This window comes from Thunnus thynnus, chromosome 24, assembly GCF_963924715.1.
Source record: "Thunnus thynnus chromosome 24, fThuThy2.1, whole genome shotgun sequence".
NCBI classification, from domain to species: domain Eukaryota; kingdom Metazoa; phylum Chordata; class Actinopteri; order Scombriformes; family Scombridae; genus Thunnus; species Thunnus thynnus.
The window spans coordinates 786,308-811,418 of NC_089540.1; the positions used below are offsets into that span (position 1 = coordinate 786,308).

At 39.6% G+C, this 25,111-nt stretch overlaps 1 protein-coding gene across 4 annotated transcripts in view; it reads right to left on the reverse strand.

Annotated features, from left to right (window-relative positions):
* Positions 1–1,123: 1,123 nt before the first annotated feature.
* LOC137177362 (diacylglycerol kinase zeta-like) overlaps positions 1,124–25,111 on the reverse strand; it is a 120,295-nt gene continuing 96,307 nt past the window's right edge. For all 4 annotated transcript variants that reach the window (XM_067583604.1, XM_067583603.1, XM_067583602.1 and 1 more), the window contains 6 exons: positions 21,438–21,487; positions 16,523–16,563; positions 14,908–15,028; positions 13,106–13,142; positions 12,507–12,606; positions 1,124–4,862 (listed from right to left, as the gene is read on the reverse strand). In XM_067583604.1, the coding sequence (XP_067439705.1) occupies positions 4,746–4,862; positions 12,507–12,606; positions 13,106–13,142; positions 14,908–15,028; positions 16,523–16,563; positions 21,438–21,487 (466 nt within the window). In that variant the 3' untranslated portion in view covers positions 1,124–4,745. The remainder of the gene's footprint in view (positions 4,863–12,506; positions 12,607–13,105; positions 13,143–14,907; positions 15,029–16,522; positions 16,564–21,437; positions 21,488–25,111) is intronic.

A 25,111-nucleotide genomic window follows, 5' to 3' on the forward strand; every position in this document is an offset into this window, starting at 1 on the left:
CCCCACCCAAACTTGACAGTTAAACCAATAGGCTAAAGTTGTGGAATTACAGTTGGAATTCACACATTTAAATTTAATTTCTGGTTGGTTAATTAGACTTAATTTCAGCACCTTCATAGTTCAAATAGCATGGTGCAACCATTGTATCCTGGTAACCTGTGGGCAGTTTTAGATATAACAAGCTTATATTCATCAGGATATTCATGAGCCTTACATTTTTTAAAAATCTACAATAGATTTGTGAAAAATTATGTAAAGGTTTAATGCAAACTATGAAAGTCAAAACTACAGCTATCATGTAGGGCCAAATATTTTTGCTGGAGGGCCAGATTTGCCTACCACTGCTATATATGTATAGGTAGTTAATATAAAAAACTTAGAAGGATTCAGGTTGTATTGAATTAGGTGACATTTATACAAATTCCCAGTAAGTGTGGCCATGTGACACTTATAGTTGAAGGAGCTTAGTATTCTGATATTTGTTTGCAAGAAGAAACAGAAATAATGAACTGCCAGTGTGTAATCCCATATCAAATGCAACAGTAAAAAACATGAGTCATTATCGAATATACTGCCTTCTTTTATTATCTTCATATTTATCTACAAATATCAATCAACTTAAAAACAAATTAAGAAATAGAAAGACAGAAATACGAATTCAAAGAATTTAAACTATTGAACTATTTCACACCAATGTGTTTACCAAAAAAACAGAGAACAACAGAGAAAAAAGATTGGCCACAGATGTGAATAAAAATGGATCTCAACCTGCTTTACATCACCTTGATGAAGTACATGCAAGAGTTTACTGTCAAAGCAAAGCTAATATGAAGAGACCAACACAGTTCAACTGCTAACTTTCACAAGCAAACAGAACAAAAAAACAGTGAAGCTAGTTTGAGTCTTGTCTTTTTGGTTTGTCAATATTTGGCAGCCGCAGGGCCAGCAGTTGAGAAACATAAATGAAAGTCAAAGTATATTCTAATAATTTACTGTACAAAGATTAGAGAGACATCATCAAACCCTCAGAAACCCACAAAACTTCTTTCTACAACTATAATTGAAGATTCATCAAAGGGGTTTGCAGAACATCATTATTTTGCATCACACATTCAAGGAGGTGGCTCAACAAACAGAGCTGAGGTCTGAAAGTCCAGCTGGTCACTCCTATTTCCAGTCTGTTCATTCTGATCACCCAGTATTGTAACTTGCTAAATGGCCATAAACTGGGAGTTCACTGGATTGTTCAGTGATGTCATTATTATTAATCTTCAAAGCTCTTGCGTATCAGTTATGTCATCAAATATTGGTTGGTGGTAAAGGTAAACAGGAGAGAGAAAGAGAGGGCCATCACACCAGTCATGTGGCAATGCAAACAAGACATTTCTGAAATATTTGCTCTTAAGAAGTATTTTCAGTCTGAGTTTGAGCTGCCATGACAAGCAGAGAGACAGAAAAACCAGTAAAATGCATGCAGTTCTTCTGAATTTAAGGCTTCCCAAAGCACATGTGAAGAGTGGGCTTTGTGAAAAACCATTGGCATATCATGAGTGGTGACTGATTTCCTGCTGTGTTTACAGACCCTGAGGGAATATGTTTTGCGTATAATCCTGGTTTTGATCATATTCAGGATATGATGTTTACATGGAACATGAGAAACCTGCTTCTTCAGCTTGCTCTCAACACTGATCCTATCGCGTTTCTGACAGTGGGGGCATGTTAGTTTGTATTATTCTCAGTAAAACGTAGGAGTGCATGTTTCTACTGTTTTTGTATCTTGCTGCTTCAAATGGCAGGGTCTGTAATTTATGGGATGAAGGAAAGACTTTTGCAGCACACTCTGAAAATGCAGATGTGTCTTTGAATTCTCCACATCTCAGCCACTTCATCACTGTGTTCCCTGAACAGGTGGGGATGAACTCAATTTAGTACATTTACCAGATGTTTCCCGCTCTGCTTGATTTGCTTTTGTTATCTGATCAGCAGTAATGGAAGACAACAGTTATCTTCATATTACTGATGTCAGTTCAGAGTGAAGATTTATTACTATTATTTATCTCTTCCAGCTTACTGAAAATGGGACATGATGAGTATTGAAAGACATTTCGATCAAATGAAGGTTTCAATCTTGTATTTTGATTTCTGGTGGTGGGGCTGCACCTTTGTCTACATCTAGATTACAGACTGTTAAAGTTTCAAAGTATTAAATGAAGACTGAGGCTGGAAAATTTGAGTATAGAGTTTAAAGAGCTCTGATATTGTTGATTTGTCCAAAAGTGCCTGCAAAATCCAAATGTTCCTCACAAACTCAATTCAGTTCAAATTAGTTTTAAAACGCCATCAGTGAGTTGAGTTGCTGCTATTCAGTGCTATGTGTGTGTACTATACTTTAATAATAAAAAATAATAATACATTTAATTTGTACTGCACTCTTCATTCATAGTGAAACTCAAAGTGCTACAGTATTAATAACATGAACAACATAAAAAAAATTGTAATAAGAGTTAAGATGAAAAAGCCTTTCTGAATAGAAAGGCTTTTATGCCTTTTTAAAGAGTCTAGAGTCTGTGCTGCCTTCAGATGGTTAGGAAGGCTGTTCCACAAGCATGGTGCAGCAGAGCAGAGCGCTCAATCCACCATGGTGCAGAGCTTGCTACTGGGGGCCCGGGGGAGCAAGCTGTTGGCAGATCTGAGGGTGCGGATGGAAGTATGTGGTGTGATCAGTTCTTTTAGGTAAGGAGGCGCATGTCCATTGATTGATTTGTGTGTGAGTAGCAGGACTTTGTAGTCAACCCTGAAGGAGCCAGTGCAATGAAAACAGAATTGGTGTTATGTGTTTGTGTTTTTACACTCTCATCGGGATCCTGGCAGTGCTGTTCTGAGTGTACTGGAGCTTCTGGATGCTCCTGCCAGGGATCCCTGTGAAGAGCACATTACAGTAGTCCAGTCTTGAGGAGATAAAGGGATGGACAAATTTCTCTGCATCTGACAGGATTAGAGAGGGGCGGAGTTTACAGATGTTTTTGAGATGGTAGAAAGAGGTCTTATGTGGTCATCAAAAGGCAGTTGAGGGTCAAACCTAACACCCAGATTAGTGACTGAGAGGGAAAGGGGGATGTCCTTGTGGTCAAATGTGAGATGAGGTAGGGGGGATGATCTGGTGTGGAGTGACAATAAGGAGAGCTTCAGTTTTGCTGCTATTTAGGAAATTTGTGCTCATCCAGGCCTTTCGATAAAAACAAGCTTTAAACTTAAGCACAACTAAATATGATAATCATCCATGATTTAACACTTGATCCTTGTTGGTGCAAACTATAACACAATAATCTTAACATTTAATCTTTTCAAAATAGTTGCATCCATTTGATCCAAAATGTATGATATTACTGTCATGTTCCACATACACAAAAAGAAAAAAAAAGTCAATCAATGATTTTACCGTTGATGCTCTTTTTTAAATGGCCTTTGGATGTGCACTTTCATAGCACAATATGGTCATGTGAACTTCCATGTTCCATGTCCTCCTTTTGAGAAATGATTCTAATACTGTGTGTAACATGATCGATGATGGACAGATGTTTTCTAATGATTTTTTGAAACATTTTGGATTGGTTATTAGTTTGAAGTCATCTCAGCCCAGAATTTCAATCTAACATTCAATCCTACAGTACAGGCACCAGAAAATATCACTTCCCATCATATAAATATTAATTATCCCTGGAATATATTCATGTAAGTCAACATAATACAGTGTGTCCAAACAAATGTCTTGACAACTTCTAGACAGATTGCTATGAAATCTGATACTAATTATGAATCCTCATGATTTCAGGGATCCACTAACCTCTCCACCACCACTGCTAAAAATATGGTCCACAACATGGTATTTAAAAAGCAAAATGGTCAGATTTCCAGGACCCCCAGAGGATGAATCCTAATGGTTTTGACTCTCTAACCTTTCCTCTATTTCCCTCCATCATTGGGCCAAAACACCAACTCTTATGAACAGATTGCCATGAAATTTACTCAATTGTTTTCTATGTTGGACATTCAATAAAGTCTCCACTAGTGCCATCTTTAGGCCAAAACAGCAATGCAGCACATGCAGATATTTCAGATATATTTGCAGATATTTGATCTAATATGCAAATTGTCAATACATTTGCTGAGATATTCGGGCTCCTAAGGAGAGCAATTTTAATGAAGCCTTTCAGACACTAATGTCCCCCCAGAGAAATTTTACATTTTGGTGTGTAATGCAAATTGCAGACTGGACTGAAATTGTACCATCTGCAGACTAAATGTAGTAACTGATACTAATACCACGACACATTTCATCATCACTAATTTATTGTAGATGGTCACATTTAGTTTAAAATGTATAGTCCTTTGTATACCTTTGATATGAATGGCTTTTGAAGAATAAATCTGAAACTGCCCTTAAAATCAGAACCCTGATTTCTGATTCTCCCAGTGTTCCATTTTCCTGATTTCACTGTCACTTTTTATTACTCAAACTGAAAAGGAATGACTTAATGAACTTCTCATAACCTTACTCTTTCTCTTCACACCCATTAACATTAACATCCACTGACTTAAAGTCATTACCATCATCATTATAATCTCTGCCGTAATAATTATTAAATGCACATTTCAATCAGATTTGGCACGGCTTCACACTCAGTCTGCAGTCAGAAGAAAGCAGTTTCTTCATCCACGTCCTGTTCATAAAGAGTTCAACAGTTTCAGACAGCTGTTTCTTGATCCTCTCTCTGTATCATCTGGTAATGCTGTCTGTTTTCCAGATAGGCTGCCAGTTCAGCATCATTAGCCTTCTCTGCCCTGTTCTTAGGAGTATCACCCTGATGGAGAGGGAGAGAGAGAGAGAGAGAGAGAGAGAGAGAGAGTCATACATTATTGCTCTTATTTGTACCGTCTTCATTTTATTTTACTCCACTATATACTGTACTGGCCCAAATATAAGACAACCCCTCCCCTTTTGCAACACCTGTTTTTGATAAAAGACATGTTGAAGATACAACACACTTTCACACTCATCCTATTTACTATTTATTCTCATCTTGAAGCCTTTTCTCTTGTAAAAGTGAAATGATACCATTAAAATATATAAATAATAACATTAAAGACATGGAGACACTTGCTAGCCTAGCAACAATAAGGCTACAAACAACCCATAATGCAACACTCTCTGTAGGAGCAGGTGTTACAGCAGTACACTCTCATTCAAGAGGGATCTCTGATCTTGTGAGCATGTAATGTAAGATGATGCCCACTTTTTCAAATATAATTATCGGAATAAAACATCACCTTAAGTATCATCTGGGCCGATATGGTATACAGGTTGAATTAATGCATTCTGGATGTGAAATTAACTGTTAACTGCCAAGCTGTATGTTGGTAAAGAGAACTGTGAGAATACATTTGAAAAAGTCAACTTGGTATTGAGAAATGTGTGTAATCAATTGTATACAACTGTTAGTGTTAATAGCACAATGCTGTCATACTGAGTTTTCCAGGCCTGGAAAACATTTGGAAAAATGTGAAATCGCAAAAGGTTTTGGGAAGGTCCTAGAAAATACTTTCATAAATATTTTAACAGGGTGAGTTTTAAACATGACCTGTGTATTTATGAAAAAATGGAGCCCTCTCATTCATTAGAATGTGGGCAGTGCATTGACGCAGAGGGCTCAGCACAACAGTGCAGCGTCATCCGGCAAAAGAGACAGAACCAGACTCAACTTTTGCTTCCGCACATCTAAAAGTCATCCAGCAAGGCGCTGTGATAACCCAACACATACATGTGCACATTCCCGTTGGATTACTTTGTAATGTGAATGACATGTTTCTGCTCTTTACCTCACGATTGTTGCGATGAAAGATGAAATAGTTCCAGCCGCGATAAGGTTGGAGAGTTGTACAAACACTGTCTAGTGTTTGGCGCCTGATAAGCTTTAAACACATTCATCTGTAGCTCTAACTTCCTGGATCACATTTCATTGTCTCACTGGTACGCTTTTTTTGGTCTGAATGCAGCCTAACAGATAGAGAAAATAGCAAATTTACGTATTCCATGTCTGAAAAGTGTTTAGTCAGACTTCTGGCAAGGCTCTAAGAATACCTACCTAGATCTGCCTGTCTACCTAAATCACCTGTATGTTGTTTGTTCTAACACTTCTACACTGTGAGCCGTAATGAACACTGGGCTGCTAGCAATCCTTTAGACTTCTAGCCTTGTTAAAAACAAAACAGGCTTTTGTTAGTCTTATTCCCACTTGCCAAAATGGCCAGCCTCTCCCCTGCTCTGCTCTAGAAAGACTGTGATGTTTCATTAGGCTCCAGTTGCCATGTCTAAAATGTGTGTGATTGTGAGTTTACAGGCCAGCTGATGCCTGTGTTGATGAGTTTTCTTCTCACATTTCTCTATAATTGAAAAATGTTGTTGTGGAAGTAGCATTGTCTCCAACTGATAACAATGAGATAAGGAGAAACAACTAAATTGGAAATGAAATAAACAACTTGTGTCCTTGAGAGGACATATTCTAACTGCTTGTTTATTGAGGGAGGGGCCATTATGCTGAATCACTTCCAGAGTTTAGAACAGACTCTAATTAGATGAGTCCAGTATGAGTGAGTGAGAGAGAGGGAGAGGGAGAGAGAGAGTGTGTGTGTGTGTGTGTGTGTGTGTGTGTGTGTGTGTGTGTGTGTGTGTGTGTGTGTGTGTGTCTATGTGAGTGCATTTGTCTTTGGGGCTCTACCAGATTTGGAAACATTAGACAGAGAGAGATGAACAGGGAGAGTGAGAGACAGGGAGCTGAACTTTATTTCAAGACCATGAGAGAGTGTAAAACAACTGCTCCTAAAGCCTCTGGTTTACATGAACCATGGAGTCACACATAGAGACGCCATAAGTGGCGAGTGCAGAGAGATGAAGAGATAAAACACAGTACTTTGTAATGCAGGGATGTCAAAATCATAGTCTTTTCCTCTCAAGTCATTTGTCTCTCTTTCTATTCATTGCACTCTCTGGCTGTCTGTCTCTCACACTCCCCCTCTCCATTCATCCCTCTCCCTCCCTCTCTCTGTATCTAGGTCATTGCTGAATACAGCCAGTTTGGAGCCTTTTCTACATGGTTAAAACCTCCATGGAAAACTGAAGAAAAAAAAATGAAAGTAGATGCATATTTGAGAAGACACACATACACACATATACATACATATGAGACAGTCACAATAGAAGACTCCACCAGAAAACCCAGCCTTTACTTATGAGAACATATTGTGCCTTTTGTGGATTTCTGTTATTTATATATTGTTTTCATGTTAGATGTTAAATATGGTCAAAGTTCCAAAACTTGAGGTTAATATATGCAGAAATGCTTCCTGCAAGTCAAAAGTCAGGTCAAGTCAACTTGCTCTGAATTCTTCATTTGCTATGTTTTTTCTTCCTTACTGATGAGCTGATGTCGGCTTGTCACATAAACGGTTAACCGCTCTGTAGCCGTTGTTGCTAAGGTTGTTGTTAAGGTCTTTCCATGACATTTTTCTGTGACATTTTGAGTAAAGAACAAGAAAAAGTAGTGAAATCCTGCTACGATAGTTTGTTTCATGGTTTGTTGACGTAGCCTTTGAAGCTGGCAAGAAGTCCTTCCTTAATGCAGCTTCCGGAAGCTGACCAATCAGAATAGAATGGGCCCCTCGGAGGGGGGGGCCTTAAAGAGACAGGTGCTAAAATGGCCTGTTTCAGACAGAGGATGAACTGAGGGGCTGCATAAAGGGTCAGTATGAATTAAATAAATATTTTTTTAATTGTAAATCATGCAAAAATAATTAAGTGGAGTCCCAGATTAAAAATATAGACCTGGAAATGTCCGTAACATGTCCCCAAGCAAGTCCTTCAGTGCACTATATACACTGGTTCCAAGAGAACTGGTCATACTAAAGTCTATTCACAGTGCACAGTTCTCTGTCATGATTATTTGTATACCCCAGTATCACATACAGTTTCATAATGGATCCACACCCGCAATGATTGGTGATTTAAGATAATGGAAAAAATATTGAGAGTTAATTCAAACAGGGATCCTCCCAATTGATGCAATTGCAGCTGTAGTTGGGCTAATTGTTCCAGAAATATGATTACTATAATAATGGTAAATGGACTGTACTTGTATAGCGCCTTTCTAGTCTTCCGACCATTCAAAGCACTTTTATACAATGAGTCACATTCACACACATTCATACACTGAATGCGTACAGGGGCTACCATGCAAGGTCCCAACCTGCCCATCAGAGGGAACTAACCATTCACACACATTCACACACTGATGGCACAGCCATCAGGAGCAATTTGGGGTTCAGTATCTTGCCCAAAGACACTTCGATATGTGGACTGGAGGAACCGAGAATCGAACCGTCGATCTTCCGATTAGTGGACGACCTGCTCTACCTCCTGAGCCGCAGTGAGTTTAAGTTAATTCAACATCACTTCTTAACACCATTTCAACTTCAAGATAGGCCTCTGTTGAAATACGAAGTGAAATATGCTTTTCTACAAGCCATCACGGTACCAATAGCTGATTTCAGTTATTTTATTTTATGCTTTGGTGATATCTATCCATCCATCCATTTTCTGCTGCTTATCTCTGGGCTGTGGTGGCAGCAGGCAAAGCAAGGAAAACTCCAGAGGGAGGTGTCCAGGAGGCAGCCTAATCAAATGCCCACACTTCAACTGACACCTTTTAAAAGTCAAGATGTCAAGGCTCCTCACCTTATCTATAAGTGAGAACACCCTACAAAGGAAGTTCATTTCCACTACTTGTATCTCTTTCTTTTGGTCATGACCCAAAGCTCATGACGCTATGTGAGGGTTAAAACATAGATTAACTGGTAAAATGAGAGTTTTGTCTTCTGGTACAATACTCGCATCAGTGCTGATGGTTCACCAATCTGTTTTTCCCCCAGTCCATCTCAAGCTCCCTTGTCAACAAGAGACACTTGGGGCACCAGCTCACTCCCAACTTGAAGTAGACAATCCACTGTTTCCCAGAAGGGTGCCATAGTACCATCCCAGCAGTGTCACACTCAGATGTGAACCATTCCAGTGAGTACAAAGGTGGTGTTGACTTCCTCAAAGAGTCCCTTTCACCTCCAGAGGACATCTGGATGTTATCTGTATGACTGTATGTGTTATTTAGGCACAAAAAAATACATTTGGAAGTTTTTGCTTGATTGACACACTCAGCCATTGTGTTTGCCACATGCTCATCTCATATCTGCTCCACCCAGGTTCTGTGCCTTTAGCAACTGACAAAGATGGTAAAACCTTTGGAGTTGGAAACCAACCAAAATCTAAGCACAGAAACCTTTGCTGATGTCATAGATTCATGTTTTCTTTACAGGCTGTGATACATGCACACATACACACAGGAATTATCCCAGGAATTAAGCTATTCAAAATTGCATCTTGGATTATGTGGGGAGACATATTGAACTGGAGCCCTATAGCTTGATGGGAGTCTAAGAAAACACAGCCAAGAAAACACAGTAACTGAGTTAAGCTGCACTTCTAGCTTGAATATCACCACAACAAACACTTCTAGACAAAAAACTTCACATGTAGATATTGGAATGGAGTATATACAGAATCAACAGGTGGAGTCAAGGTGAGCTTTAGTAATGACCAATCACATGAGCTCCTCTCATCCCCTTTAAAGGTAATACAGGGGAGAGAAGCTGGGGTCTCTGACAGAGAGAAAAGAGTTAATCTCCCTGAAGTACCTGAAGTTCCAAAATACAATCGATTTTCATATGGTTTATTTTGAGCACCGAAAATATTTTCTATAATTTTATTACATGGTTATATTCTGTTTCTGTGACTATTCTCAGTAATTGCACCTGCCATGTTTTTAATGGAGAACATAGAACTTTGTAAGGTCTCAGTGGTGAAGACTCAGCTTCTCCACATGCAAGATGAGAACTGAGAACTGTCCTAAAGCTGAGGAGTGCCACTGAGCCTGGAATAACATTGCAGAGAAGGTTTATATGGTGATAATAGCCTGACATTAATACTCTGATGTACTAATCTCAGGGAAACAGAGCACAAGCTATACTTTCAGTACAGTGAATAGTTGGAGTAAATAGTTGTATGCAAGCTGACATACCACTTCCAAGAAAAACACTTAACAGACTATACAATCAAATCTCTTCATGACATGTTTGACATGTTCTCTTTGGTGATGCAGGGTGTGTCTGGCAACTTACATGCTGATGATGTGCTGTAATCATCTGTATATACTGTATATATGTCGATACAATTACTAATTACCTGTTAGATAATGTAGTCAGTAACCTAATCCAAGTATCACAATATTAAAGTGATTGATTACTTTCTATTACTTTGGATTACCTCAACACGAAATATGCAAATTAAGACCAGAGAAAAGAAATATCAATAAGATGACTTTTACTTAAGTGTATTCTGTAATGCAACCTTAGAATAGAAAATGGGGAATCCAAGATTTGTAGCATCAAAAATGTGTCTTCTGCTCAGTGTATTTTTAAAGAAAAACTTGCTTTTCACTAAGCAAATTCAGGCAATAGCTTACACACCTCCAATGAAAGTGCACAACACATGATGTGCATTACAGAGAACATTCTCAGGGAAAGCCTCTGACGAAACAGCGCTTGGCCCACTGGCTGTGTGAAGCTATCAAACAGGCATAATGTACTGTATATCGCAGTGGGGGAAGACCCCTCGCGGGTATTTGTGCCCACTCTACGAGAGCTTTGTCCTCCTCCACAACTCTTTTCAGATGAATGGCAGTGGCAGACATATGTGCAGCAGCATCATGGGCTTCACCATGTCCTTTTATTTGGTTCTATCTGTGTGAGTTTTCTCTAACTCATTGAGTATTGAATGTGCTCAGTGACCAGTGACACACTGTCAGCTCTGGGCATGTAATGCTCACAGTCATCTCAGTGGAGAGGTGTTATGTGCGCTACAAGCTGTCATTTACGCAAGCATCTCTTTTAACTCGTATGAGTCTTTGGGACTGCCACAATGTGTAACGACCATCCCTGCCTACTCTCCCAACATAAGTGTATGAAGTGTGTGCCGGTGCGCCTGCTATGCCCACTTGTGTGCCATGTGGTATCATCCTCTATTCACACCATCATGGATCATTGAGTTATTTTGTCCTCTTGTTCCTGCTCTGCTTATGTTTGGGACTTTTACAGTGCATGCTAGTATATCTTTCTTCATTTTAAAATTTATTTTAAAATTGCAATCCTGCTAATAATCCTCATTTTTACTAAATGAATCGTAATCTGATTACGTCTTTTTTTCCGTAACTTTAATGGAATAGAGTTACCTTTATTTGTATATTTTTTGCGGTTGCTGCTTATGGTCTGCGCCCTCTTCTCCATTTGGAGCCATGACTTTACAAATAAGGAGTGTGGGATATTGCCTTTCACGCTCTGGAAACAACACTAGCTTACAGGGAATACCGAACGCTACTAGCTAACATTAGCTAGTAGTATTTCTAGAGAAAAACTGAGGCTTTTTGAATGGGAGTCAGTTGGAGCATCTAGCAGCTGTTGGTGGCACTTTAAGATACTTCTGCATTGGGCGGCTGTGGCTCAGGAGGTAGAGCGGGTCGTCCACTAATCGGAAGATCGGCGGTTCGATTCTCGGCTCCTCCAGTCCGTATGTCGATGTGTCCTTGGGCAAGTTACTTAACCCCGAATTGCTCCTGGTGGCTGTACCATCAGTGTGTGAATGTATATGAATGATTAGATCTCCTCTGATGGGCAGGTTGGGACCTTGCATGGTAGACCCTGTACCATTCAGTGTGTGAATGGGTGAATGTGATTCGTAGTGTAAAAGCACTTTGAGTGGTCGGAAGACTAGAAAGGCGCTATACAAGTACAGTCCATTTGCCATTTACCATTGGCTTCAGCCTCAAGCTGTGGTAGTTGCCGCTTGGCTGTAATGCACTGAGGTCCTGCTGTGGTACTGTAAGAAAAACAGCTGGAGCTAGTTTCAACTACTTCATATACAGTTAGCTAGTTTAGTCCAGTGGTTCCCAACCTAGGGATTGGGTGTTGTACTTTAAAAGCTTGTTATACTATCCATTGTATTAATTCTTCATCTGAAAAGTAACTAAAGCTGTCAAATAAATGTAGTGGAGTAGAAAGTACAATATTTCCCTCTGAAATGTAGTGGAGTGGAAGTATAAAGTAGCATCAAATGGAAATACTCAAGTAAAGTACAAGTACCTCAAAATGATACTGAAGGACAGTGCTTGAGTAAATGCACTTAGTTACTTTCCACCACTGATGAGTAATCAGTGTGTTTGAAAGCTATTTTCTTTTTTTTTTATAAGAGAAAATGGTGTACTGTAAATGTTATTAATGTTTGTAAAGTTATAGTCCTACATGAGATAGGCCTGATATGGTTCAACTCCACCAACATGTGAAGAACCTACCTGTAGGTCTGTTTTCATCAGTGAGGCTCCTGCTTCTACCAGATAATGACAGATGGTCCTGTGACACAGAGATGCAGCTCGATGAAGAACCGTCTCCCCACTGGTGGTCCAGAGTACAGAGAGACAGAAAAAGGGAGAGAGGCAGCATGAGATAACAGCGTCTTATGTCTCCAGGGAGTCAAGTACCATTGATGCTCTGGCGCCCTACTGCTTTTATTTGGTTTCTTATGTTTATTCTCTTTTAAATTTGGTACACTTGTTAGCATGCCCAGCACATATAGAGAGACCAGAGCCCAGTGGAACAACATCAAAGGGGGTCCTACAATCACAGTATAAAGTTATATAGTTTTACAAAATTTTCTCAGACACACCATGTCATATACTGTGTGTTTACAAAAATGTGTAATTATGCCCAGAGGATTTTTGTTGACAAACACACAACAGTAATAAGTGCTTATCAATGGCTAATTTTAAAAAGAACACTTTGAAGATTACCACTGTAAAAACCTCGCCTAAGTCAATTAATTCAAATCTTAAATTTGAATTGTTGAAGGATTTAGCAAGTTAGGAGGTGAATAAAGGCAAAAACATGATCTCACTGTAGTTTTTCTGTGACATCAAGCAGGTCACTTGGAGCTGCAAAACAGAAACAGATGAGAAAAGATTACTGTAGTGAGACATTACATTAGATCATACTGTTGGGTGTCAACAGCCCACTAACATGCATTTACATATGTCTTTGTTCAGTTTTGTTAACAGTGAAACATTCCAACCCAGTGTTCAACAAATACAGTTCATATGCAACTATTCTTCATTAGTCATTTACTGTGTGTCCAATGGAAAAAATCAACACCAGTGTAAGAGGTAGTGTTACAAGCATATAGTGATGTAAAAAATGAGCATGAGGACATTGTGAAGGGGGTGTTTAAATGTTTACTCCTGACAATAGTGACCTGAATTCTTGTGCTGTCTCTTAGAGGCTGTTCACACTTGGTTTTAAAATGTGTTTTGGTGATCCGAACAAAAGTGGACAGCCAAGACACATCGCCGTTCACACCTGTGTCTATCATTCGTCTCCAAGCTGACCACTTGTGTTCAGATTTCGTTACTTTCTATGTCACATCCGCTAGAAGGTCCAAGGGCTCCAAGCACAATTATTACATCATTCTGTTTCCAGACAAACTCCAGATTTGTCTCGCATGGGCTAGCTAAGATAACAAAAATGTTTCAAGAACTAATATATATGTACGGGCTATTCCACCTGTCGAGATTGGCAGGACAAAGTCACTTTGTGTCGGTGCACTGTCACCAAAACAATCACCGCATCCTGCATTGATGACGTATTTTTCTGTTAGGTCCTTGTCGAGGATGCATCAGGACGCATTAGCGTTTACACTACAAAAGATATGTGGTCAAATGTGTCCCAGACCACCCGGGCAAGTTGTTTGAGTGATCAGATCACAGTGCATCTTGCTGGTTGTTTACACTTGTATTTAGCACTGTCCACTTGTGGTCTGATCGCTCAAGACGCATTTTAAAACCAAGTGCAAACAGGGTATTACTGCCAACCAAATTATTATCATCAGTACTTGATATGAAGTGTTTTTTGTTCAAATATATACAGTACTTTGCAAAAGTTTTAGGCACTTGAGATGTTTAGATTCCTATCCATTATGCAGTACCATCAGGGAGGCGTCTGATTGGTCCCAAATTTATTCTGCAGCATGACAACAAGCCCAAACATACAGCCAGAGTCATAAAGAGCTACCTTCAGCAACATAAGAACAAAGAATCTTGCAACAGATGGTATGGCCCCCACAGAGCCCTGATCTAAACATCATGGAGTCAGTCAGAAGCAGCTGAGACACCTAAATCCTCAGAAGAACTGTGGCAACTTCTCCAAGATGCAGGAACAACCGACCTGCAAAGTACCTGAAAAGCTGTGTGCAGGTGTACCGAGGAGAACTGCTGCTGTTTTCAAGGCAAAGCTGCTCACAGCAAATATTGATTTCATTTAGGTTTCTGCTGTTTACTCACCTTCGTATGAAGATAACTGAATAATAAAAACTATTCATGGCATTATTTTTGAAAGCATCCTCACTTAACTTTTAGTACCCAAAACTTTTGCACATTACTGCACATACAGATATACATGAAATTTCATTGATTCTGATGTACTCTAATGTAACTGTTAGCCTGCTGTACTTGTTTTTATCCGTATGTCTTCTGTATGTGTATCTTCCGATGTTTTTGTATGCAGGTACACTGAGAGCCACTGGAAACTGGAGTCAAATTCACTGTGTGTCAAAATATACTTGTCCATGAAAACTGGTTTGGATACTCATTCTGATTTTGTGGTTATGGTTGTCACTGATAATGGCTGCTGGTTTGCTACAGTTACCATTGTCCAGGATGTAGCGGACCATCTCCTTGCTTCCTGTACTGACAGCATGGTGCAGCAAACTGCAGCCTGATTGGTCCAGCGCTTTGAGGTCAGACCCATTCAGGTGCAACTCTTGGAGCTTTGGGTGAAAACAGGTTTTAATTAGCTTTAATGTGGAAAACAAGATGCAAAATATGTGTGGCAAACATTTGATTGAATCCTACAAATATTAACATAAAAATCTTTTCCCTTAAAGCTAAATTAAAAGTTTTGGACACTTGTGGAGCAGTGGGACAAGCTGAAAACACAACAACTGACATATTCTGACTGTATGAAGTTGGTATGTGTTAACAAGCAGTTATCTATTTACACATCCATCAGACACTGAGCAGCATTATCATTCATTTAGAGTCATACTGTGCCCCAATGAATGTAAGTCAAATGTTCACTCTTTGGTGTCCACCAACTCAAGAGAAAACATATGTCTCTTTTTCACATTACACATAGTCATTTGATCCATTGTTACTACAAAAATATTGATTTGTGCAGTTTTAAAGATATACTCCCTAATTTTGTGAGAGCCCTGCAAAATTACCAATTTCCACATGCAATGCACCTAATGCCACAAGTAATCTGTGCTCTTGCTACTGGGGCTGGATGATATCTCGAATTAATTAAAATAATTTGAATTTTTGTTTTTACATGATGTGTAAAACGTCTTAATTGTAAAACTGAGTTATTACAATTTGCACAAAAAGGTTATTTTTAGTCAGAAAGTAACATAGATGGTAGCTGCTACATTAGCCATTTGAGTCATGACAGTCTTGTAAACTGTGACGTGAATAGTTTTCACTACATGTTCACCTGTCGCAGTTTACAAGTGGAGAACTGTCTCTGGGTATCTCACAGTGAATTTAACAGTTACATCTACATAAGAACAGACTGAAAATCACTCTGTACACTGATCTGTGTTCTCGGTTTGTGTTAGTTGATAAGGTATCATCTTTAATTAGGAGAGTTGAGAAGCTGGGAGTCGACTCAACAGTTTCCAGATACTTTGTTCCTAACCTGTCTGGTAGCTAACAATAGCTAGCAGCAGTCTGCAGATATCAGCCTGATGTTTTGTTCAGCAGCAGATCTGTTTCTGCCCTATCTGTGCTGAAACTGGATAAACTGAATGTGCTCTACTTAGTCGAAGCAGCTGATACTGACAGGCAATACCTGTGTGGGGAAATGTATTCTGTACGTAATCATGATAGCCTGCAGGTAGTGCAGGTCTTTTATTATTCTTGCTCAGCTGTCTTAAAAAATGTGTTTCAATCCTGCATTTTGCAGACAAGATTAGAATCGTGAATCGACCCCAAGCTTTAAAAAAAGCTTGAGATTTGGGTTTTTTTGGCCATATTGTCCAGCCGTGGTTGCTACTGCCTTTGCTTCATTTAAAGAAGGATGAAATATCTCTGATTTCAGCAGCCGGCTCTGGTCTGGACATTTAATATCCAGATGCAAAAATGTACATGATACAGTGTGAACAGTTAACAGGTCTTTTGGTGCTGTGCTTTGGGACAAAACCACCATGGTGGGGAAATTTTGAAACATTGTTCACAGATTGACTACTGAAACTGTCACTCACCTTCTTCACGTCCTTGTTCTTCACACACTCAATCAACATCTCTATCATGAGAGAGAGAGAGACTATTAAGCAAGAGTAGCCAAGCTAGTTGTATGAAAAATGAGTACAAGACTTCTACACAGGAGACAAGTTTGGGCAGGACCTGACTGTGATGTAGAAAGCGCTGCACTGATGTACATGAAGATCTGGTGTGAGGACCAAATCATGGACAGCACAGAATCTTTTGAGCACAGATAATCTTAACACAAAGGCTATAAAAAACAATCATTTTAGCATCTCAGATCGTAGCAAAAACTGATCAGGATCATAAATTACTAAATGCAAAATACACAGAGAACTTTAACTCTGAAAGAAATAAAGAATTTAAACAGAATTTCTTCTTTTGTACTAAAAAAAGAAAAATCATTAACAGTAAATTTTTTTCTATTGTGTAAAGTATTCCAAAGTTCTGAGGAAATCCCTTACATGTGGTTCACATTTGTATGACATCTGGTCAAGGATAAAGAACACTTGTACTGTGAGGTACACAATGGACAAATTAGCAACTCAAGGCATACAGAACTCAAAATAAACTGAATATTGACAAGACTGGGTCAGGCCCCTCCAAAGGGGATAAATCTGAGGGGTGGTGAGATGATTATTGGGAGAGGAAAGAAGAAAAAACAAAGTTCTGATACACAAATCTGTTTTCAGTTTTTGGACTTTTTTCTCTAATCTTTGATTTTTGGTGAAATATTGGATCATTTGAACATTTGTTCCCAACCAGTGGTTCCCAACCTAGGGATTGGGTGTTGTACTTTAAAAGCTTGTTATACTATCCATTGTATTAATTCTTCATCTGAAAAGTAACTAAAGCTGTCAAATAAATGTAGTGGAGTAGAAAGTACAATATTTCCCTCTGAAATGTAGTGGAGTGGAAGTATAAAGTAGCATCAAATGGAAATACTCAAGTAAAGTACAAGTACCTCAAAATTGCACTAAAGTACAGTACTTGACAAAATATACTGAATTACTTTCCACCACTGCTGTACTGTGATATGCCACATTTCACATTTTAATGACTCATGGAAAACATGGAAAACAGGAAGCAACGATGATGGAAGTTAAACAGAATTAAACAAAGCCCATCATCATCATTAACATGAACATCCTCTTCAAAGCCACTGCAAACACAGACACAGTTTGTTCAGTATGTCCATGTCATTGGTTACTGGCTGGAACACATGCTGTGTGTATGGCTGAAACCAGGCAGAGATATGAGATGAATGTTTATTAGGTTGACCTCAATACTCGCTCTCACCCCCCCTCCCCCTAAATAGCGGAATCCTAATCCAGTTATGTTAGGCTTACTGTGTGTGTGTGTGTGTGTGTGTGTAAGAAGGGGGGAGAGAGAGCAAGCAGACTTCAAAAACCTCTAAGAGCTTTTGTGGCTGCAAGACAAATCAAAAACAACGCACACTCTACAAAACCCAACACACACAGAATGCAGGAATTAAATGAATTTAGCCCAAGGAAAGAATTAAGCAGAGAAAATGAGAGTCAGGAGAGGAGAGGAGAGGAGAGGAACAGAGGAGAGAGGAGGAGAGGAAAGGAGAGATGAAGAAAGGAGAGAGGAGGAGAAAAGAGGAGAGAGGAAAGGAGAGAGGAGAGGAGAGGAGAGATCACACACACACACACATTTACATGTCATTTGCTCCATTGAACTCTTCAGTTTGATGCAGTCAACCTGCCTGACCTTATGGGAGCTGCCTGTGTGTGTGTGTGTGTGTGTGTGTGTGTGTGTGTGTGTGGATGAGAGAGAGAGGACAAGTGTCTGTACATGTAAATGTACAGAGAGACTGAGCATGATGAATGATTTTAAACATTTCTAGGACTAATTTGGCTTCTTTTGAAATAAATTATGCAAATGAATGAAAAATCATGCCAGCTGTCTGTATCCTAGTCAGCAAGCATTCAGCAGAGGGTACAGTCTGTGGACAAACTTCTCGTCAATTTCTCTGATTGGCCGTGTTAAGACTGACAACTGTGCTGTATGAAAAAATGCAGCCACCTCATTCATTTCAATGAGAACACTGCTGCATCCAGCCAAAAAGCTAACTATCTTTATACAACACTCGCAATAAGCTTCCTATTTCCTCAGTCATTTTCTTACTATGAGCAATGGGATCCTATATGAACACAACTGCTTTGTATTTCTGTCTGTCAGCACTGGTGTGACGTGGGCTAAGCTCATTTGAGAAAAGGTGATGTCACATGCTTTCATGCACCAATCAGGATTTAGCAGCATTTGAATCAGAATCTGACAGTTGTGGGCTGGTTTGCTAGTGTTACCAGAAGTGTTACTCAGCTTTGAGTGCTAAACTCTTAACAGATAAGGCTGGCGATTTTATGTATTGTGCGTGTATCAAAGCCTGATACATACATCTTATTCCTTTGTGCCGTAGAGAAATGAGCCATACCACTGCACTGGGTAACATGTTGCTTCATCCATTAAGACAGTGGTTGTTTAGAAATGGCTCAAAAGAGTAAACATAGCAATAAGATAGCAACCTGCCATTGAGCATGTGCAGAATGCGGTTCCGTTTACGGAGCTTCACTAGCTTGTTGTGCTACATATCACAACCTTGTGACTTTGTAGTGAAGTTCTTTGAGAAATTTATAACTTTAGTACAAAGTCAAGAGGTTGTGATATGTAGCACAACAAGCTAGTGAAGCTCCTAGCAAAGGTAGTAGCATCTGCTGTACTAGGAACCTCTCTCCCGAGAGTTACCATCTTAAGACTGTTATTATTCTTTGGAGTTGTTCTAAACAAGCTACAGTGACCGCTCTCTTCAGTGACAAAGGAACATGTCACCCAGTGCAACAGTTTGGTTCATTGACATGTTTTTAATAGTTTTGGGGCAGCAGAGCTCTATAGCACAGAGGAATAAGTTATATCAGGCTTTGGAAACACACATGATACTTGTAAGTAGGATCAGTTCATTATTGGTTTGGCTCTGCACATGAGATAAGCTGACAGTAAGAAAAATACAGAAAATCACCAGCCAAATCCCTTAATAAATACTTAGTTTTTTCGAAACTTTGGTGTGAACTGATTGGTCAGCTTGGGCTACTTGTGTTTTCTACAAGATTCTGATATCAGTGGAGATTGTTGACAGTGAAGACAAAATGAAGAAAGTCAAAGAAAGACTATAATCTGCTGCTTTTCACTAATAAGTCTCTAGCATGTCTGCTGGTGGTCATTTTGGAAATTATCGCTCCTATGTGTGATTGACAGTTGGCTAGCCTGCTGCTCTCCGCGGCTCCGGGACTCACACTGACTCGTAATTTCGGAGCTTCTATTCAAAGAATAAACAGTGAGTGATTTTTCCTCAGAAACACAGTTCCACTGGGTTTGTGTTTAAGGAATTACACTAACAAGACCTTCACAAGATGCTGCAATATTTCTGTAAGTTTAATGTTACTAGATTATGATACATGCCTAGTTAGCACAATTTAGCTAAAGAAGCTAACCCTAGCCCAAGTTAGTAAGCTAGCACTAGTAAGCTAGCGTTTGCTTTGGTACCATGGACACATTAAGAGAACTGGTTATGGTGGCGCTGCTCAGCCTTGGTGCCAAATTTGCCCAGTGGCCCCTTGCGGTATTGTGGCGAAAAAATCCCCTGCAGCCCAAAATGCATTTTCTCCACAGACCACCATTACATAAGAGATGTCTGTACAATTGTTGACAGGACACCTCTAACTGCAAATAAGGTCAATTATGACTCTTTCTATAATGAATTTTTAGTGCATTAAGTAAAGTCTGCAGGCCGAGCAGGCCTATTTGCTCGCTTCTAGTGTTGATATGTATGCTGTTCCTGTGCAATGCCTGGTTGCCTAGATATACTTTATTTGGGATCAATAAAGTACATCTATCTATCCATCTATCCATCCATCCATCTATGTTCAGTGGGCTGCACAACCCGGAAGCTAGAAACTTTTTTGGCTCATGCGCCAGGCGAGCAGTTCTGATACGATTGATTAGGTGTCATCTTTGAGTCCAGTATCCAGTTCTTATAATACATCCATGTTTAGTCTGAGGCAGCAGGTCATGTTTCCAGAGCGTGAAAGGCAACACCCTACACTCCTTATTTGAGGTCCTGGCTCCAAACAGAAAAGATGATGCTGACCACAAGCAGAAACTCTGGGCTTCAAACCGGCTCCAATGCAAATCAACGGGTGACGTCACACCTCACTACCTCCATCTTTATATATAGACTATGGGACAAAACTAAAAGATAAGATGGTTCATTTATGTATGTGTACTAAACAGTAGATTTGCCACAGTTAATTGAGATAAAGTGATAAAGACTGTTGTGCTCTCAACATGTCTCTGTCAGAAATACAAGCGCTACTGTATTAGCTGTGGCAGAATGGGAATGATTTCCAGTGTGACTTTGATCACTGACAGAAAGAACTGGGTTGCGTTCAGTTTACAATACAAACCTGCCAGCAAACTCACCACCAAGAAAGAAACACAACTGAACCAGATCAGGAAGTGAAAACATGCAAGTTCCCAAAGAGAATAAAACCACAGTGCAGCTGACAGGAAAGAAATCTCAGACTCCCACACACCCAACTCCCAGCATGCAAAGTGAGAGCGAGGAGACAGAGGTTGAGAAAATGTGTCAGAGAAGAGAAGAGTTTGTCTGGAGACTCACACTCAAACATAGAAGCTGTCTTGCTTCTCTTTCTTACCCGCACAGACACACACAGCTGTCAGATACAAGGTTCAGCTCTGTGTGTAATGTGAAATTTAAATGAATCTTTAAATCAAACGTCAGGCTGTACCAGACAGGTCCTACAAACTACCTGTAGAGCACAGAAATGTGTGTGTGTGTGTGTGTGTGTATGTGTGTGTGTGTGTGTGTATTACCTTGTTCCCTCAATTTCTCTTTTTCACTCGTCTTTTGGCTATTTTCCTGTCTGGAGAGAGACCAACACAGACAGACCTTACCACTTTACTCTACATTTACAGCCATTTGCAGTGCAAAAAAAACACTCGTAACTATAACTCTCACTCTCAAACAACACACACACACATATACACACACACAATCAAGCACAAACACTCATGTCCACATGCACACAAACTTGTATGCCGTATGTTTTGTAGTATGTTGAATTTTTGATAGCAGGCCAAAACATACACTGTGGATATGGGGCATGACATGCACAAATCAGTGCTTATTGAACTTTTAACACTTCAAGTCATTGTTGATAAATATAAACATTGACTTTGGAGTGACAGTGATTGTTATTGTGATATTGTCATTAAATTACAATATTACCATTTTTGTGGTATTTTTGCCATTATAATTGTACAATGAAAATGTTCTATAATGACTGCCTTACTTGGAATAAATCACAGACATTTGATAGTTGACATACTTAGTTTTTACATACATACATATTTATCATATATAAATACAGACCAAGCACACAAAAGTGTTGATAGTTGATTTCTACACATTTGACAATTGAGATGTGTAATAGGTAATTGTCGTCTCCTCAAAAAGACACTGCAGTGAGATGTTCTGTTGTCCTGTTTGGTGAACTAAATTCCTTCGTCCTCGTATCTGCCTGTCGCTGACACATGAGGGAGAGATGTGAGGTGCCAAATGGAGAGCACCCACAGTGTCAGTCATGATTAGTGTGTTTGTCACATACAGCAGCTCCAGTATTGTAGTAGTAGTGGTTGAGCTTGTTCGTTGGGGACTGGAGAATGTGATTCGAATCCCACTTGACCTTGGCCTTCAATACTGATGTGGTAAAGTAAGTAAGGTTTTACTGAGGTAAATGGTAGGTTGGATCAGCCAAAGGGTTGGCTGGTTAGGTTAGGGTTAGGTAAAGGTTAATCCCCACCCACTCAGATGCTGTAAGAAGGTGATGCTGGGTGCCCCTGTGACAAACAAGTAATGACCCCTGAAACTGAATGGGTCAAGCCCCTGTATCAAAATGGGTCACACCTAAGCAACAAATTAGGTTTGTTTGAGGTGAACTGTGCCTCCCCTGGAAACTGGACAGGATCAGGCGGCAGCAGCAGGGGTCAGTGACAAAGATCTACATCCAAGTCGGACAGTTCTCAGCAGGAAGTAACAGAAATATTTACATTCTGTTAGATCTGATCCTGATTTAATAAAATGTTACCAGATCAATCTACTCAACCATAGCTACTCAATCACTTACATTGTGTTAATGATGTCTGTGTGATAGAGTACAGCCTATTAAAATTACCTGTCATCTCCAATATTATTAAATTATTTTACATAGAAATTTAACCACCGGACCACCTGCTGGTCAACATGCTGAACACAAATCAGCTGACTTGTCAAACTCATTCACTTCTCATTCCAGTGAAAAAGAAATGATTTTTATTCAGTGTAATCTGTTTATCTTGAGCTCTGGGGAGAGGTCTTGTTATAAGCTTTTAGCTTCCTGCCTCTCCTGCACAAATGTTTATTTATTTTAAGCTGATTATATGCAGGTAAAAGTGTGTTTTGATAACATATATGTGAATGACTTTGTGTACATATAAAATCTTTAAATATTTTATAAAAAATATATCTTGTAATGTGCACACAAATAAATGAATAAAGTAGGGCAGGACAGGAGCAGAAATAGACATTATATTATTTATATGTCAAATATTCTGACTGTCAGGGCTTCACATCTGTACAGAGGAGTTCATGTCACACTTGTTACCATAACTTTTATGTTATTTCAGTTCATTATGCTGACAAAAACGAAATAATTGCATAATGTTCAGATTTTGTCCTGCCGTAATATTTTGTTACTGAATGTTTTCTGTCACTTTGGCTGACAGAAGTTGTCAACACATCTGAATTCTTAGTACAAGATTAAACTAATAACAATAATATTGGCCACACCCCTGCAACAATGATAGGTTGATGCTGGTACTGCTAATGAGGCTGCACATATGTGCAAACCGCTTTAGTTAATATAGCATATGCCAGCCGCTGTGGCGATATTATTGTGGAAATTCATACAGAAACATTGTGCATTTATCTGATGGGATTTGACATCATGCATGGCCACAAAAGCATGCATGCACACACACACAAAACCTACACATACTCATTTGTTAGTGCAATAGTGTTTTAATGAGCAGAGTACTGCTTTGCTTTAATGAGTACCAGTATGTGTTAATGAGCAGAGGGATGTGCAACAACAAGTGCAGTGTGGTAGGTCTTTGGCACTGCGCTCTGGCGCAACACTTCTCAAATCAGAGCCTGCAGATTTATCAACATATCTGTCCTGCTGCCTTCAGATGACTGCTTCTCATACAGCATGCAACTGTGGACAACAGATATTGTAAGAATTATCCATATTAATTTACAGATCAATACAGACTGCATTACTGACGATGGCAAAGCCAATTTCATGGTCAGGAACATACCAAAGTTAGCATGGGAACCAGGCAAATCTACCAAGCTGGCAGATATGTCTGGCCCCCCTCCCATTAAGACAGATTTCCACCCGTCTTGGCCCATGATGGGCCAATCACAACAGTTTATCTACATACGTGGGGACATACAGGGGTGCCCACTTGGGGATATCGTGCTGTGATTGGTCAATATCACCGAACTCCATTGGAGCACCTGATTAGTTAGTGGAGGACTCATGACTGATGGTCTGGAGAGGTCCGTCCAGCACAACGCACCAGGTACACGAAACTCAGAACTGTCAAACTAGGCAGTGCTGATCAAATATGAATTAAGATTCTGTCACTGCATTACCTATTTCCCCCTCAAATGTTTTCAGAAACATATTTTAGTGTACTGTTTAGCTGTAATATGAGAAAGTTTGGCTTCTGACCAGGCCGTTCTGACCAGGCTGCCATTTTTTTCTTCTTGAAAACGGACAAAGCACCACCCAACTTGCATGTGTCACTCAGCGCTATGTCACATGTTTCGTTGCTCTGATTGGCTGTAGGTGTTGTCCAGATCTGAAAAAGTCACACATCACATGTTTTGTTGCTCTGATTGGTTGTAGATCTATCCAATTGCATCCAGAGGCATTTCTTTCTGCGCCCGTTGATAATGCCCCTTGGAAATTGAAAATGAACTGAGGTTCCAGACTAAAAAGCATTCGTGAATTAGTCTGGCGATGCCAGGCTATACCAAAGTGGTACAGTGCAGAAACTTGGCTCACACTGACAATATGACAAGAATAATACATCTGTTGTCTGAGAGGGGTATTAGTAAAAAACACACTCACACAAAGAGACACATCAAAATCAAACCAACGACTACGCCAAACCACATCACACCTCTTGTAGCAGCTCTCTCACCCTTTAATGTCACCTGTTGGTATTTGTATGTGGGGTTAGGGTCATCAAATACATGAGTTAAAAACAACCACATTGTTACATTGTTTTACACTGAGTTCACAGTTTATTGAATGCACCTGTGTAATCTAATGCAATCCAAAAATAGCCTAGTAATCAATCCAATCTATGTCAAGTTTATCATTTTGAGGCCATAGTTGGTGCTGGTTTTATTTTAGACTGCATTGACTACTGACAAG